Source organism: Canis lupus, chromosome 8 (assembly GCF_048164855.1).
Source record: "Canis lupus baileyi chromosome 8, mCanLup2.hap1, whole genome shotgun sequence".
Taxonomy (NCBI): Eukaryota; Metazoa; Chordata; class Mammalia; order Carnivora; family Canidae; genus Canis; species Canis lupus.
Window position 1 is genome coordinate 65,904,932 of NC_132845.1, and position 17,890 is coordinate 65,922,821.

Consider the following 17,890-nt stretch of genomic DNA (forward strand, 5'->3'; position numbering starts at 1 on the left):
AAATATTAGGAGGAAAACTGAAGCAGAGTAAGGGAATGGGAACAGGTGGATGTGCTGTTCAGGGAGGGTGGCCAGGGAAGGTCTCTTTGAGAGGGGGACACTTGATCTGAGGCCTGGGTGAACTGAGAGCAGCCCCAGTTCCGCCATTAACATCCGTAGATCTCTAGGTGTGCTCATTCCTCCCGGCCCGGAAGAATCCTTATCTACAAAACGCGAATATTATTAGAACGGACTTTGCACACGTGAAAGACAGCTGGCAAGACCACCCGCGCCAGCCCCGTCAGGGTCAGCGTCTCTGCGCAGGCGCGGAGGGCCCCACGGCGGCGCGGGGACTCAGTGCGCGTGCGCCGGGCCCGACCCTCGCTCGCGCCTGCGCGGAGTCGCAGTCAGTTTGGCTTTGGGTTCCGAAGGGAGTGGGGCTCTGAAGGGCCAGCGGCGCGCGGCGGCCGCCCCGAGGCCGGGCAGCGGGGCCTCCGCCATGCCGGGGATGGTGCTGTTCGGTCGGCGCTGGGCCATCGCCAGCGACGACCTGGTCTTCCCGGGGTTCTTCGAGCTGTCCCTGAGAGTGGTGTGGTAAGGGCGGCAGGCTGTGCGGGCTGCCGGGCGGGCGGCTGGGAGCTGGGGGGACGCAGACGGAGCGGGTTGGAGTGGCCGTGTCTCCGGCTCTGTGCGCGCCCACGCGGTGCCCACGTTCTCCTGTGCGGGCCTCTCCACCGCGCGAGACCTACGAGGACCGGCGTCCTGCCGCTCTGCTCTCCCCTTTTCTCGGAGGGCACACTGAGGCCGGAGCGGGGAGGCCGGGCCCGGGGTCCCCTGTTTGGGCCCCCGCCGCTTGCGGCACTGAGGGGCCTGGCCCCGGGAGCCTCCAGGACGTGGTCGCCGACCCATGGCCGTGGCCTCGGGATCGGCTTCCCCGAGCCAAGAGCAGGCACTTGCATCATTACGGCGCTCGGCATGGAAACACAGGGCATCTGGTGTCCGCCAGAGGAAAGGATGGGAAATAGTAGCCTTCTGTACCGGTGGCGGCTGAATTCCCTGGGGAGCAGCCAGGCCTGGCACAAAGCGTGCAACCGATGGGCAGTGAATTGGGCGCCTCAGGTCTGCTCCCAGAGAGTGTGAGCAGAGAATAATACAGCACCTCTGTTACTGAAGAGTGGATTCTTGAGGGCAAAGGAATATTGGAAGAGACCCCTCCGTAATTTCATAGTTTTAAGAGCCACGTCTCTCCGAGATCATTTCCCACTATTTGTCTCCAGACCCAGTCTCCTAATAGAGCCCAGATTCCACCCCTGGGCTCGAATCCTTAATACAGCGGTGCTCTGCCCTTTGGTGAAACACCTCCAGTGATCCATCACTGTTACTTTGCATTGCTTGGTGCTCTTTCCTTATTCCGCACTGAATTACAAAATAAAGAAGTCGGCAGTATGTGGCCTTGCAAGTTCATCACTGTTCACTATGGAACATCTTGGCATAACTTGATTCCCACCTCCTGTTTTTTTTTATTTTTTATTTTTTATTTTTTATTTTTTTGTATTACACACAGCAGATTACAATGTGTGTTTGTCAATTTCTTGTTTGTCCCCAGGAGTAAACATTATCTTGTTAATAATTTAGCAAGCATGTATTTTGTTGATTTACGCTCGCATATTTCTGAGTCCTGTGGGGCTGTGCTTTTTTTCAGCAGCTCACATTATATTTGCTTGCTTATGGCATTCAGTGCCTCTTAGGAACTACAGCAGGAATAAAAAAGGAACAATCATGTAAGCATAGGAAGTATAAAGTTCAGTTTTTTTTTTAAAGTTCAGTTTTTTTTTAAAAAGTCATACTCTAATCTTTTATTTTTGTTTTAGTAGATCTTTTATTGAAGAAAATTGTATTTGAAAGCAAACTTCACCTTGTTTTGGGAAATATTAACTCCTTTAAGATTTTTTTTGTTTAAATATTAACTCCTTTTCTTTCTTTTTGTAATGTTTTATGATGTAGTTCCCTGGTTTCCATTTCTGACCCTCCCTATCTCTTGGCAGGTGGATTGGCATTTTGACTTTGTATCTCATGCACAGAGGGAAGCTGGACTGTGCAGGTGGAGTTCTGCTCAGCAGTTACTTGATCGTTCTTATCGTTCTCTTGGCAGTTATTATATGTACAGTGTCTGCCATCGTGTGTGTCAGCATGAAAGGTAAAGGATAGGAATTTATTGACATATAATTCAAATACCATACAGTTCACCCATTTAGAGTGTAACAAGTCTGTGAATTTTTAGTATATTCACAGAATTACACAGCCATCACCGCAATTCTAGTACATTTTCATCACCCCCAAAAGAAATCCTATACCCATGAGGGATCACTCCCCATTACCCCCCAGTTTCCTCAGTCCTAGCCATCCACTAATCTTTCTCTCTATAGATCTGCCTATTCTGGCTCATACAGTTGGAATCATCCACTATGTGGCCATTTGGTCTGGCCTCTTAAGCTTATCATGATGTTTTCAAGGTTTATGCACATTTTAGTGTGTGTCAGCTCTTCATTCCTCTTACGACTCAGTAATACATTGAATGGGGGGCTTCTGGGGGCTCAGCCGGTTAAGCTTCTGCCTCCTGCTCAGGTCATGATCCAGGGTCCTGGGATCAAGCCCTATGTCAGGCTGTGGGGAGTCTGCTTCTCTCTCTTTCTCTTTCTGTAACCCCCCCCACACACACTGTTCGTGCTCGCTTGCTCTCAAAGAAATTTTAAAAATTTAAAAATTACGTTGAATGGATTTGCCACATTTTGCTTATCCATTTGTCAGTAGTTGAACATTTAGGGTTATTACATTTTGGGGCTGTTACAAATAGTGCTACTATGAACTTTCACACAGGTGTTTTAGTATGGACAAGTTTCCACTTCTCTTGGATATATGTGGAGGCGTGGAATTGCTAGATCATTTGGTAACCTTATGTTTAACATTTTGGGGAACTGCCAAACCGGTTTCCAAGCAGCTACACTGTCTTTCTTTCAGTTTATAATTTCAGTGTCTCTACACCCTTGGCAATACTTAACATTGTCCAATTTCTGATCTTAGCCATCCTGGTGTGTCTCATTAGTATCCTTGATGCGCATCCTCTCATCTGCTTACTGGCCATTCTTATATCATCTTTGGCGATGTGTGTACTAAGATCCTTTGGCCTATTTTAAGTTGGGTTATTTGTCCTCTTTATTAATGAGTTGTAACAGTTCCATCTATTCTTTTTTTTTTTTTTTAATTTTATTTATTTATGATAGTCACACAGAGAGAGAGAGGCAGAGACACAGGCAGAGGGAGAAGCAGGCTTCATGCACCGGGAGCCCAATGTGGGATTCAATCCCGGGTCTCCAGGATCGCGCCCTGGGCCAGGGGCAGGTGCCAAACCGCTGCGCCACCCAGGGATCCCAGTTCCATCTATTCTTAATAACTATTGTCTTCTACATGTTACAGTTTTCTGTAGTCACTTCACTGCAAATGTTGGGGGCCTTCCTTGTATGAGTGCTCAGGTTCATAGGATGAGCTGAGCATGGTAGTGTGTTAGTAACTAAAACCTTGATCAGAGGCAGGGCTGAACACCATGCTGCCCTCCAGCACATTTCACCATTGCTTGAGTGGGGCTATGGATGGCATGTTTACACACTCCAGGAGATGGTAAAAATACTGGGAGGGAATAGTTGATATACTGGGTGGCATGATCTTAATGCTTTGGAATGACAATCTGCAACTTAAAAGATGGGGATAGCTCATGGGGAGTGATAGAGAAATGTTAGTGGCCAAGTGTTTCATGGGAAACACCACAGGGTTTTGGAAAACTGGGAAGAGTGGCTTGTGCCTGCTTACAGAGAAATGTATGGAAAAGAGAGCTCTGTGTATTTTAGCATGCCCCTGGAAACATGAATGCATGAACAAATGTCTAGAGCAAGGAAGGCCCCAGTTTTGTGGTGTGCCAGTGCCCGCTGTGTGGCTTTACCACTGTGGAGTTGTGGTTGTAGTGTGGTGGTGTTTTTTAGAGAGTGTGAGTGGTAGTGGGGGGGCAAAGGGAGAGATAGAATCCCAAGCAGACTCTGCACTGAGCACGGAGCCTGATGCAGGGGCTCAACCTCATGACCCTGAGATCATGCCCTGAGCTGAAACCAGTAGTCGGACCCTTACTTGACCGAGCCACCCAAGAACCCTGTTTTGTCTTTTTTTTTTTTTTTTTAATTTTTTTATTTATTTATGATAGTCACAGAGAGAGAGAGAGAGGCAGAGACACAGGCAGAGGGAGAAGCAGGCTCCATGCACCGGGAGCCCGATGTGGGATTCGATCCCGGGTCTCCAGGATCGCGCCCTGGGCCAAAGGCAGGCGCCAAACTGCTGCGCCACCCAGGGATCCCTGTTTTGTCTTTTTAAAGTAAACTCTAGGGCAGCCCAGGTGGCTCAGCGGTTCAGCGCTGCCTTCAGCCCAGGGTCTGATCCTGGAGACCTGGGATCGAGTCCCACGTCGGGCTCCCTGCATGGAGCCTGCTTCTCCCTCCGCCTGTGTCTCTGCCTCTCTCTCTCTCTCTCTCAGTCTCTCTCTCTCTCTATGGGTCTTTCATGAATAAATAAATAAAATCTTTAAAAAAATAAATAAATAGGGGATCCCTGGGTGGCTCAGCGGTTTAGCGCCTGCCTTCGGCCCAGGGCGCGATCCTGGAGTCCCACGATCGAGTCCCACGTCGGGCTCCCGGTATGGAGCCTGCTTCTCCCTCTGCCTGTGTCTCTGCCTCTCTCTCTCTCTCTCTAAGTCTATCATGAATAAATAAATAAGAAATCTTTAAAATAAACAAACAAACAAACTGTGACCAACATGGGACTCATGACCCCGAGATCAAGAGTTACATGCTCTACTGACTGAGCCAGCCATGTACCCTCGAACTATGGAGTTTTTTTTTTTAAGATTTTATTTATTTATTCATGAGAGACAGAGAGGCAGAGACATAGAGGGAGAAGCAGGCTCCATGCAGGGAGCCCAATGTGGGACTCGATCTTGGGATGGGGATCATGCCCCAAGCCAAAGACAGATGCTCAACCGCTGAGTCACCCAGGCATCCCACTATGGAGCTTTTTAATGAAGTCTGAGTTTCTGAAAGATGAAGTATTTAGGTTGGTGTCCCTTTAGCGGTGGCATCATCTCATTTATTGGTCCTCTGTTTTCATGTCCTGTTCTGGTTAGGAGACCAAGTGTGCCACTGAAATAATGGGTTCAGATTTGAAGCGGGAATATAAGCTTTTTTTTCCCTTTAGTGTTTTTCTTTAGATATTTTTGGTGATATCAGGGCACATTCACACCCTGTAGTGGCTGGCCATGTTCACTGAGGCTCCTTTCCTAAGCACTTGCCTAATGCCTGCACCATCTCATACTCCCAGCCAGAGCTCAGAAAACATCTGACAGTATGTGTTAGGCATTCTGTGCCAGCTTTGTGTGTTCTGGGTGGGTTGCCTACCCAGTGGCCTCTTCCAGACAGAACCCAGTTTTATTTGGGACATTCCCCCGCCCCTCACATGTGAAATATGGTGTCAGAGAAGCCAACTCTCCACCCAGCTCAGGAATGATCCTCATGTGTCAGTGATTGGTTCAGGAATAGTTGTGTGACCCAGTTTGAGCCAGTGAAATTCAGGAGTTTTCCAGAAAGTTCTGGGGGAGTCTTTTCCTTGCTCCTCTAGGAAATAACCAAAACAAGACACTGTTTTCATTCTGGGTGATTCTGCAGAGGGATGAACTGCTGAATTCCTGGTGTATTTCCTCTCACAGCCAGGATGAGCTGACTGAAGAGGGCAGAGCTGTGAGAGACAAGAGATCTGTGATGCCTGTCTATCCAGTCCCGAAGCCAGTGCAGGAGGTCCCAGGGCCTTCCTCTTTGTACACCTTTTGTTACTTGTGGCTACAGATACTATGACTGAATTAAAAACAGTATTTTATGAATCATATTAGTTTAAATGTCAGTTTGTTATAAATCTCATATGCCTTATTAAAAATATTAAGTAAATTTCAATGAAAATGCCATAAAGTAAAAAAAAAAAAAAGGCATGGGAAGAATTGTAACTAAGAGCCAATCTTTTTCATATATAATGGGGTTCTGTCATAGGTAAGGAAAAGACCAACCATCAGTAGAAAAATGGGCAAAGATCACAAATGGTAAAATAAATATAAATGGCTTTTTTAAGTATGAAAAATGTGCAGCCTCAGTCAAAATAGCAAAGATTCACATAATACATTTGGTTGGTGAGGCTGTGGGACACCTGGGTGGCTCAACAGTTGAGTGCCTGCCTTTGGCCCAGGGCATGATACTGGAGTCCAGGATTGAGTCCCACGTCAGGCTCCCTGCATGGAGCCTGCTTCTCTCTCTTCCTCTCTCTGTCTCTCATGAATAAATAAATAAAATCTTAAAAAAAAAAAAAGAATCTTGATATTGTGGTAGTTTCTAGTTTTGATTTGAGAACCTCCCTGGTGAAATCGTACTGTTTCTACCATATGGGAGGTTTAATTAGGGAACGTCCAGCCTCATGACTACCATGTTTTGATGGCAGCAAAAGACACGCCCTCAAACTCCAGGGTGTGCCGTTCACTGTGTTTGATCCTGACTGTAAGACATTTCCTTGCATCTCCTCTGTATTTGTATTGGGAGCTCATTGTTTATCTCACATTGGAGAAGATTGCTGCAGTGTGTTGAGGTGTTGAACCAAAGAACTGTGACACAGGCCTTCCTTTTGTGATCTTTGTGTAAATGGTTCTGCCTGATGCAGACCAAGGCTATGCTGAAGACCTTGCATTCAGGGAGGAAGTTCTACTCATTAATTATGGGGCCTCAGTATCACAGCGCCCACAGGAGTCACACTTTGTCTTGGGAGGAAGGTCTCTTCTCTAAATAAAATAACAGTGTTTTCAGAGGTGGGTATGACTATACAAGGGAGAGTTTTTCAGTATCTTGATTTCTTTTTGGAATCCTACCCAGAACTCCATTTTCTGCTTTCTTATTTCCATCTTTATTTCATTCACCGAGTATCAGGCCCAGGTGCTTGTCAGGGCCTCATTCCTTACTTTGGAGCCATCCAGATGGTGTTTCTGTTTTTTTGGGTTAGCCACTATTATTAGCAGCAGACCCCAAATAGAGCGTGTGCTCTTTGCCCCTCAGAGAGAATGTGCTGTTTTGGTTGCCTTGAATTTTGACTTTGTGCCCAAACTGAGGCTGGATAGTGTCTTAACATTTTAAAGTGTGGGGCAGCCTGGGTGGCTTAGCGGTTTGGCGCCGCCTTCAGCCCAGGGCGTGATCCTGGAGATCCAGGATCGAGTCCCGCGTCGGGCTCCCTGCATGGAGCCTGCTTCTCCCTCCGCCTGTGTCTCTGCCTCTCTCTCTCTGTGTCTCTCATGAATAAATAAATAAAATCTAAAAAAAAAAAAAAAAAAATTTTAAAGTGTGACTCTAAGTAATCCATCCTAATGGAAGGTGATTTTTTGGAACATAAAAGCTGTTTCCTCATCAAATCATTCTTTACATTTTAGATTGTCTTCATTCACTGTTTTGGAGTTTGTTTCCAGTATTTTTGTTTTAATCGTGGTATTTTTATATTGCTTAAATTGGTATTTATCACAACTTTTTCTCAGAGGGAGAGGGTTGATGTTTTACATCAGGAATTATAGCACACGGACCTCTACGGATACTTGGGTTTGTTTGAGACACAAGGTAAAAAGGTTCCGCCTGCACATTAGGCTGTAAGTGTTCTCACATGTCAGAATTTTTCATGTCCCAAAAGTGCAGACATTGGTGAGACAGAGAAGCCGGGACCATGCAGACCTGGATTGTGTTTTGTTTTTGTTTTGTTTCTTTTAAGATTTTATTTATTTATCTGAGAGAGAGAATTTGGGGAGAGGGAGAGAGAATCTCAGCAGACTCTCCGCTGAGTGCAGAGCCCGACTCAGGGCTTGGTCTTACGACCCTGAGATCATGACCTGAGCTGAAATCAAGAGTGGGAGGTTTAATTGACTGTGCCACCGAGGCACCCCCTGGGTTATGTTTTAGAAAGTAGTTACTAAGCTCTTAGCCTCAGTTTCCTTATTTGTAAAATGGGATAGTGACTATCTTTAGAGTCGTGAGGATTGCGGAATAATGGGTATAAGTCTTTCAGATGGTGCCTGAACACCATAGGTCTCAGGCAGATGGGGGAGTTATTTTCTAAAACTCAGGTGACCGTGTATGTCTGTTGGCCCAGGACAGCTGTGTTGTGTGCCGGTTGTCCCAGCATAATTATTAACACCTCCTTCTTCTCTCAGAAGTGTCCCAGTTTAGACAATGAGTATATCATCATCCTGGCTAGAACCTTGAAATATCTTGAAACCCTTGTCATTTCTAGGAAATGAATCTGAGGCTTTTTGTCCTCTTTCCATCATCACTTGGTCACTTGCTCTTAGCCTTACACATTGATTTCCAATTACAAGTAGAAGCTGCCAGACATGCCTCCAGTACTAACAGATGCTCTATGCACTGTTCTGTGGAAGGGAAGTCTCTGAGGGAGCTGGGTGCTAGATTGAGTATCTTCTGTGTTTCAGGAACCATCTGCAATCCTGGGCCACGGAAATCTATGTCCAAACTGCTTTACATCCGCCTAGCGCTCTTTCTGCCGGAAATGGTCTGGGCTTCTCTGGGGGCTGCCTGGATAGCAGACGACGTTCAGTGTGACAAGACGGTGGTGAACGGTATCATTGCCACCGTTGTCATCAGGTGAGGCATTCCGTCTTCTCTTTCCATTTCTTGTCTCAGATGCATTTGAGGTATAAGGAAAAAGACCTTTCTGAGTCACTGAAGATAGCCCACATCATTATGCATCTGTTGTCATTTTCTTTCTTGCTGGTTCTTATTCTTCTGCATTCCATCCATTCTATTATAAGAAGGAAGAAAACCCGAAGACCGGATCAAAGGCAAAAACTAAAGGCAGGATGAGAAGAAACATGGTATCAGGCAGGAACTGTGACAGGGACTCATGCACAGGACTCGGGATTAGAACCGATCTAGTTACTTTCCCTTCTGGACACTCGTGCTGACACTGCCCTTCCCGTGCCACACACTCAGGGACAGCAGAGGCCCTTTGCAGAGATGCATCTTCCCGAGGTACACGCATTCATGAACCACAGGGCCTGGCACACTGGGGACAATCTAGAAATACTTACACATGTGCATAAAAGAGCCATCAGAGTATCCCATAATGTGGCAAAGTTCTTTTGGTTTTACCGAGAAGAACTCCAAGGCCCTGAGGAGTTGAGGGCTTGGGTTGTGGTGAGTGGACCATGGAGAGCAGGTTCCAGCTATACACATGCCTGGGCTACAACTGCCTACCAGGCACCTCCTTTTTTTTTGTGGTATTCACTTCTAAGGCTCTGATTTTGGGGGGGCCTGGATCAGCCATGGGCTCATAAAGAACTTTCTAGAAGAAACAAATTGCTTACCTCAGCCTGGTTCTAGGAGATCCACATTTTCCTGGGTATTGAGAGCCACAGCTGTACAGATGAAAAAACTGAACCCTGAAGAGGGAACCATGGCTCCTGAGTCTGCATGTGGGATCCAAGGTCATCACACCCTCTCTCTCTCTCTTTTGCAGCTGGATCATCATCATTTCCACTGTGGTCACCATCATCGTTGTGTTTGACCCCCTTGGGGGGAAAATGGCTCCCTATCCCTCTGCTGGCCCCAATCACTTGGACAGTCATGAGTCGAGCCAGCTATTCAGTGGCCTCAAGACAGCAGCTACCAGCGTGTGGGAAACCAGAATCAAGTTCCTGTGCTGTTGCGTTGGGAATGACGACCATACTCGAGTTGCTTTTTCGAGTACGGCAGAGCTTTTCTCAACCTACTTTTCAGTAAGCTGAAGGGGTCTGCTTTCGTCTCTTTTTCCTAAGTAAATGTCATGTTAAGATGAATCATCTGTTTGGAGCTAATCCCCTGTTCATGTAAAATACCTCTCGCACATGTGTAGTCTGTGGTGTGGCAGAGTCGGGGAGACCCTAGGGAGCATTAGCCCTGCTCTTACTGACCCCGTCTCTCTGGGTGGTGCGTCTGGGTGTTGCTACCTGTCCATTACATTGTCCAGATTTTAAGTTGTTTTTAAGGAGTTAAATAATGGAACCCAGATATTTTGGGGATGATTTGCCAGTTGTCTGAATCCCGTGTCCTCCATCCAGCTGGTCTTCTGCAGGTGCCAGGCACAGGCAGTGTCCTGCATCCGAGGTGGTATCAGTCAGACCTTGTTTACTACGTCAGAGCATGATAGAAATGAGAGATTCTTCTGCTGGGTTTTTTTGGGGGGTGGGGGTGGGTTGAGATTATTCCTTTTTTTTTTTTTTAAAGATTTATTTATTTATTCATGAGAGACACAAAGAGAGAGGCAGAGACACAGGCAGAGGGAGAAGCAGGCTCCATGCAGGGAGACTGATATGGGACTCGATCCTGGATCCCAGGATCACAACCTAAGCTGAAGGCAGGTGCCCAACTCCTGAGCCACCCAGGCATCCTAAGATTATTCTACTTTTGTTTTTTTTGTTTTTTTTAATTTATTTATGATAGTCAGAGAGAGAGAGAGAGAGAGAGAGGCAGAGACATAGGCAGAGGGAGAAGCAGGCTCCATGCACCGGGAGCCCGATGTGGGATTCGATCCCGGGTCTCCAGGATCGCGCCCTGGGCCAAAGGCAGGCGCCAAACCGCTGCGCCACCCAGGGATCCCAGATTATTCTACTTTTGAAGGGGAGTTTGAATATGTCATTATAGTGCCAGAAGGTGTTTTCGTTCCAGAGCAGTTTCTCCTGTGATTTAAAAATATTCATTTTCGGGATCCCTGGGTGGCGCAGCGGTTTGGCGCCTGCCTTTGGCCCAGGGCGCGATCCTGGAGACCCGGGATCGAATCCCACAGCAGGCTCCCGGTGCATGGAGCCTGCTTCTCCCTCTGCCTGTGTCTCTGCCTCTCTCTCTCTCACTGTGTGCCTATCATAAATTAAAAAAAAAAAAAATACTCATTTTCTTTCACATCCAGTGTTTTTATGTAATATTCTCTGGTAAACTGTTGTGTTCAGTATTGAGATTAGGTAAGGGGGAGCAGTTCTCCTGACATCTTGCACACTGCTGGTCCTTCCTTGCCTCTTTGTGGGGGAGGATGTGGTGTGTCTGCAGGGCCCTGGGCTGGCCCTGTAGGCTGGCACCAGGCCACCACACATCTCCCTAAACTAACCATAAAGGAGTGCTTCGGTCTGGTCTTAAGATGGAAGAACTGATAGCTCAGGGGCCGCGTGGTCAGTGCCTGGTCCTTCCCTATGAGCTGGAAGTGCCTGGAGGCAGCCAAGGCATCCTCTTGAAGGAGACAGAAACAGTTGGGTGCATGAGACCCTTTCTGTTGTTTCCCTAGTTTGAGGTTCTTTCGGAGGCTTGCTGCGGCCAGTGAGAAGTTGAGCCTCTTAAATCTCTACTGGGGACTCTCTGAACAAAGTCACAACATCTTGAGCAAGAGTCTAAATTTGGGCTAAAATTGGCCATTACTACAAAGATGGTGAGCTTACTGATCCGTTTGCTCCCAACTATACAAAAGATGTGAAGTAGTAAGTAGTTAAGTGACTTGAAATGAAATTTGAAAATAAGAGCTCAGCAGTATTTGTTTCTCCGGTGGATTTGTCTGAGGGCAGGACAGTAAAAATCATTAAGCTAACGTGTAGGAGTCTTGAAAATACTTTTAAGGTGCCTCTTTTTTTTTTTTTTTTTTTTTAAGATTTTTTATGTATTTATTCAGAGAAGTGGGGGCGTTGGGCAGAGACACAGGCAGAGAGAGAAGCAGGCTCCATGCAGGGAGCCTGACATGGGACTCGATCCCGGGTCTCCAGGATCAAGCCCTCGGCTGCAGGCGGTGCTAAACCGCTCCGCCACCGGGGCTGCCCTAAGGTGCCTCATTACACATAACTGTGTGTGTATGTGTGAACTGTATTAAACTGGGTTTTAAGGAACTAATGGGCAGTATCTGATGAGTTTCATGACAAGCTGCTGTTTTCATCCAGGACACCGATCTGGTGCCCAGCGACATTGCAGCAGGCCTCACTCTTCTCCATCAGCAACAAGACAATATTAGGAACGGCCAGGAGCCTGATGAGGTGATCAGCCATTCCCCAGGGCCCCCCCAGGTAAGCCCCTTTGTGTTGGGTTGTAAAGTTTTGACATTTATACCTATTTATACATCTTCAAAAAAACAAAACTAGCCAGCAACAATTTCAGAAGCAGTTGGCTTGGAATCTGATGTGTGGCTTCTGCTAGTTGTATCTCTCATCAGGTGAGGCATCTCCTCACCTGGAGCTCAGGTTGAAGGAGCCCATTCCTGGCCACTTCATTATTTTAGGAAATTGGCAACTGAAGTCTACATAGCAAAAATTCTTTCTGGGATGGGGCCTGTTTCTCCCTGGGTGTGTTTGCTTTCTTCTCTGCACCAAGGGAGCAGAGTTTTTCTGGAGTTGTTTTCCTGTCACAGATGTTCATGCTTCTGAAAGAGAAGGTTGCACCTGGATATATGTATTTCTCTGCATCTCATATAGACGCCCGGGTCTTCCATGCTTACTTATTGTTACAAGGGCCCAGTGGTCTGCTCTCCCCGTGTGCTTCTGGCACAGTCACTGGCTCGTTCCAGAATGAGGCACGAAAGTCATTAGGGACTTTTTTCCACCATACTTGCTGCATTCTTCTAAATGAGGGGTCTGTCTCAGTCTGTGTTTAAGGAGCAGTTTTCCTTGTGAAAGTCTGCCGAGAGGTCTATTCTGTGAGGAAAGGAAGGTCAAGAGTTCAAATCCAGGTTATGATCTTGTCCATAATGGGTTCCCTGAAACAAAAAGCTTTTTTTCTTCCGTTCCAGGAAGCTGATTTGGACGCAGAGTTAGCAAATTGTCACCATTACATGCAGTTTGCAGCAGCGGCCTATGGATGGCCCCTCTACATCTATCGGAACCCCTTCACAGGGCTCTGCAAGATTGGTGGGGACTGGTAGGTGGGCATGCCCGAGGCCCCCGCCTTCTGCTTGTCACTCCTATGGTGCCCACACTTCATCCTAAGAATAATCCTGTTTCTCCTTTCCAAAAACTTTGTTTTGAAATGTTTCAAAACTGTCAGAACAGTGCTGAGAACTCCCATAGATTCTTTATCTGGAGCCACCAATTGTGACTCATTGTAATCACATATGCTGTGTCACTCTTGCTTCCTCCCAAACCACTGGAAGTTTAGTGGCAGAGGCGTGCCCCTTATTTCCAACTGTTTCAGCCTCTGTTTCTTAAGAACAAGGACCTTTTACATAACTATGATATGGTTGTGTGCCAGGAGAGCTAGTATTAAGCAATACCTCATTTACATTTTGTATTCACATTTTTCCAGTTGTCCCAATAGTATCCTTTATGGCAATTTTTCCTCTACTTCAGGCTTATGCATTGCAGTTGGTTATCATGCATCCCTAGTCTTTAAGCAGGGGGAGGAGCAGATGGAGAGGGAAAAGCAGACTCCTGCTGAGCGGGGAGCCCCTTAAGGGAGGGGCTCAATCATAGGACCCCAGGATCATGACCCAACCCAAAGGCAGACGCTTCACTGAGCCACCCAGGTGCCCCTCATCCCTAGTCTTTTTCCGTTTGGAACATTGGTAGTTTCTTGTCTTGCATAATTTGACATTTTGAAAGGACAATCTAGGTATTTTGTGAATGGCCCTCAATTTGTATTTGCCTGATGGTTTGTTCTGGATTAAAGTTGAGTTTACCTTTTTTTGGCAGGAATGTGCCAGGAAGAATACCATACCCTTCTCAGTCCATCATATCAGGAAGCACAAGATGCCAGTTTGTCCCATTCCTGGAGATTTGAGAGTCTCACTTGTTCTTAATAGAATTTAGTTCCGGAATTTTAAAAAATATTTTTTAAAATTTATTCATGAGAGACACAGAGAAAGAGAGAGAGGCAGAGACACAGGCAGAGGGAGAAGCAGGCTCCATGCAGGGAGCCTGATGTGGGACTCGATCCTAGGACTCCAGGATCAGGCCCTGGGCTGAAGGCGGCACTAAACTGCTGAGCCACCTGGGCTGCCCTAGTTTTCGAATTTTTTTTTTTTAAGATTGTATTTATTTATTCATGATAGACATAGAAAGAGAGAGAGAGAGAGAGGCAGAGACACAGGCAGAAGGAGAAGCAGGCTCCATGCAGGGAGCCCGATGTGGGACTCGATCCCGGGACTGCAGGATCACTCCCCGGGCCAAAGGCAGGTGCTAAACTGCTGAGCCCCCCAGGGATCCCTAGTTTTTGAATTTTAAAACAGTAACATGATTCCAGAAGTCAAAACTTTAGTAAAAACTATGCACAGAAATAGAGCAGTTTTCCAGTAGCCAGAGTAAGTCCTGAAAATTGTGAACTCTGGTCCTTGTGTTTGCTGGGGAAACAAGGCAGTGGGGATTGACATTATCTGCTAAGTGGTACAGCAACTAATGCCTTTGCCTATTTTTTAGTTGTAGAAACAGGACAACAGAATATGACTTGGTTGGAGGTGATCAGCTCCACTGTCATTTTGGCTCCATCCTGCATACGACAGGACTGCAGTACAGGGACTTCATTCACATAAGCTTTCATGACAAGGTCAGAATAACGGTGTTTCATAACTTCTGTAGGGTCCCGGGATCCTTCAAGATAATGATGGAAGTTATAAGTTCTTGCCCCCCAAAAATATGTGTAGACACACACGCATGCACAGGCACACACGCGATTTGCATACTATTCCAGGGGGGCTTCTAGGCCCCACGTGGGCTTAACACTAGCTGGAGCCAGAAGTCTTCATAGGGATACCATCCTGTGTTGTTATGTAGCCCTCCTTCTGTTGAAGAACTGTTGCCAAGCTGTTAGTGATGGCAGACCGGCCTAACACGGCCCCATAGCTGCACGCTCTCCCTGTCAAGGCCTCACGCTTCTTTCCCTCACCTTCAGGTCTATGAGCTCCCCTTCTTAGTGGCCCTGGACCATAGGAAAGAATCTGTTGTGGTAGCTGTGAGAGGTACCATGTCTCTCCAGGTAAGGAGCCTGATGCTCGGGGGCTGGGGACAAGGGGTGGGGTGAACAGTGAGCTGCAGGTGCCAGGAGGCCCATAGGAAATGAGGATAGAGGACACATCAGTTAGAGCAGCAGAAAACACCGTTGTAGAAAATGCAGAAGCCGCCCAGTCTTGTGAAATTCTCCCTTTGGAAAAAAAATGAATAGTCATTTCCTTTTAAGTGAGAAATGCCAGAAACAACCATCAGGGTTAGGTTCCCCACTCGAGGAGCTCCTCCAGAGGCTCCCACTAGACTCCCCTGAGCTGCTCCCCTTGCCCCTCCCCTCCTGGCTCTCCCTGCAGGGGCCTCGGGACCAGCCATGTGTCCGTCCAGAGCCAGCAAGCTGCCTTCAGGCCTGCCTCTCCCCGCTTCTCTGCCCCATGGAGCTACTGGGTGGCTGCTTCTCTCTGATTTTGTGTCATGCTGTCTGGTTTGTTTTTGGCCCTTCTTCAGTCTCATTTCCTGGTTCTCACTTCCTTGCTGACCCGGAAAGCATACTGAGACACCACAGTGTGAGCCCTCACCCGCTGTAGCGGAGGGCTTGCAGCTCGGGGTGGCAGCCAGGACCCCGCACCTAGAAAGCAGGACGCCTCACCTTCTCCAGGTCCTGTTTCTAGTAATTCTGCAGCATCCCCCAGTTGGCCCCTGAAGGAACAGTGGAGTTGTCCTCACTTTGTCTCCTGGCTTCCTCCTCAGGTCTCTCTGCTTGTCTCTAATTCGAGGTGCTACGGCTCTGATTGTGGCCCTGCTCCCCTTCCTGGGCCAGGGAAGCAGTTTTCTATCTTGGTCCCTATCTCTGGTCTTCCCCAGTCAGTCCTCATACTGTCCACAGAGAACTTTTTCTAGAACATGTTTCAGATGTTACCACTGCTTCTTAGAAACTTCCCTTGCCCCCCATTACATTTTTTTTTTTAAGGATTTAAGAGAAAGAGCATGTGAGATGGAGGAGGGGCAGAGGGAGAGCGAGAAGCAGACTCCCCGCTGAGCAGAAGCCTGATGTGGGGGCTCAATGCCAGGACCCTGGGATCCAGGACCTAAGCCTAAGGCAGACCCTTAACCAACTGAGCTGCCCAGGCACCCCACCCTCATTACTTTTTAATAGAAAATTCATATGTCTTATCACAGCACTGTTGGTGCTTTGTGACCTGACCCCAGCCTGCCTTGCCAGTTCCTACCCTGCACTCAGCTTGCCAGTGGTTCTCCAATGCCCCAAAGGCCCCTTGAGCTTTGCAGGGTCTAGCTATGGAGTCCCGCCCCCAGCAGGTTAACTGTACTGGGTCCTGGGGATACACCCGCCTCTTGGGCTCTGCCCTCAGCCCCTCTTAGCACCCATGTGCCTGGCCATTGCCAGCTTCTTTGCTCAGATGCTCTGCCTTGAGTCCTGCCAGCCCCTTAGGTGAGCATTGCCCACCTCTTTCTGTTTCCTGAGAGCAAGTTTTTCCTTTAGTCTCTGCTTAGTCTGCCACCTCCTCCAGGAAGCTCCCCACCCGCCACCCCCGTCCTACAGCACACATACCCCCTCTGATGCATCTCTTACCCTCCCTTAGGTTTCAGTGATCTGTTGGTAGCCCCTTGAGGACAGGAACCATGCTTTGTTCAAAACCTAGGTACAGGGCTCTCTCCTTCGTGGGTACTTAGAAGAGGTGTGCAGTGAGGGAAGGCAGAAAGTGTGTCTTAGCCACGTGTCGTTCCCCCCCCCACACACACACTCTGGGTCCCTCAGGAGCTTCCTGGCCACCTGGGTTTCCCTCCCTCAGCAGTGTGACCCAGAATGCTGGCCCTCTCTGCCATCCTTCAGAGGGACCTGCCCCCAACCTCCACGCACAGTCCATCCCAACAGCCTCTTCCCTTGTACTCTTTGTAGGACATCCTCACGGACCTGTCAGCGGAGAGTGAGACCCTCAGCTTAGAATGTGGGGTGCAAGACTGTTCGGCACACAAGGTACAAGCCCTGGGGTGTGTGTTCAGGAATGTTCCATTAAGGAGAAGCTCAAAAGGGTCAGGATTTTTCCAACTCTGAATCTCTCCTGTGAATGCTAACCCTACAATAGATAGCTACCATGTGCCAAGTGCTGTTCAAAGTAAGGGCTTTTTGTTCTTTTAGTAGAAATTCTCATGGCAACCTCTCGAGGCTGCTTTTGTTTTTTAAGAGGAAGGAGCAGATTCAGAGCCATCAAGGGACGGCCAGAGGCCACACAGTTATGAACCCCAGTTGAATGCTCTTCTTCCCTTGATGGGAGTAATATATTGTGAAGAGAAGCTTCACCATGTGGTAAAGAGAGCTACACCATGTGACCTCCTCTCAGCAAGGTACAGGGCAGCATCCAGCACACAAGGCCCTCCCGCCCTGTGCCCCCCAGAGGGGCAGCCACCCACAGCACTGCCCTGTCGTCTGGCAGGTTTCCTCTGCCCATGTCACAACACAAGTTCTCGTTTCATTATTACTGTGTTGGTTGGGTGGGGGAGGCTCCTCCTCAAGGGACAGAAATAGCCTTCCTAGAGCAGAATTGTGTTTTAAAAGGTTTTTAATTATGTAACATGATATTTATCATTGTAACCATTTGTAAGTATGCATTCAGTGGTGGCAGATAGTTCAGAATGCTGTGTGTCTGTTACCACCATCTGTACTCAGAATTTTTTCATCATCCCGGACATGAACTCCTTCTCCATTAAGGAATAGCTTTTCCCTCCACTCCCGCAGCCCCTGGTCACCTCCATTCTAGTGCCCCCTGCCCACACCCCAATGTGCTTGCTCTAGGGAACTCACAAAAGTGGAATCAGGCAATTGTTTGTCCTTTC

At 47.7% G+C, this 17,890-nt stretch overlaps 1 protein-coding gene across 2 annotated transcripts in view; it reads left to right on the plus strand.

The window, feature by feature from the left end:
* The first annotated feature begins 361 nt into the window (after positions 1-361).
* The window catches only part of DAGLB (diacylglycerol lipase beta), a 30,517-nt gene continuing 12,988 nt past the window's right edge, over positions 362-17,890 (plus strand). The window contains exons 1-9 of one of the 2 annotated variants that reach the window (XM_072836952.1): positions 362-573; positions 2,025-2,176; positions 8,573-8,744; positions 9,619-9,877; positions 12,053-12,175; positions 12,895-13,022; positions 14,516-14,642; positions 14,988-15,071; positions 16,956-17,033. In XM_072836952.1, coding sequence (XP_072693053.1) covers positions 479-573; positions 2,025-2,176; positions 8,573-8,744; positions 9,619-9,877; positions 12,053-12,175; positions 12,895-13,022; positions 14,516-14,642; positions 14,988-15,071; positions 16,956-17,033 — 1,218 coding nt within the window. In that variant the 5' untranslated portion in view covers positions 362-478. The remainder of the gene's footprint in view (positions 574-2,024; positions 2,177-8,572; positions 8,745-9,618; positions 9,878-12,052; positions 12,176-12,894; positions 13,023-14,515; positions 14,643-14,987; positions 15,072-16,955; positions 17,034-17,890) is intronic. The other variant, XM_072836953.1, reaches the window with a different exon arrangement.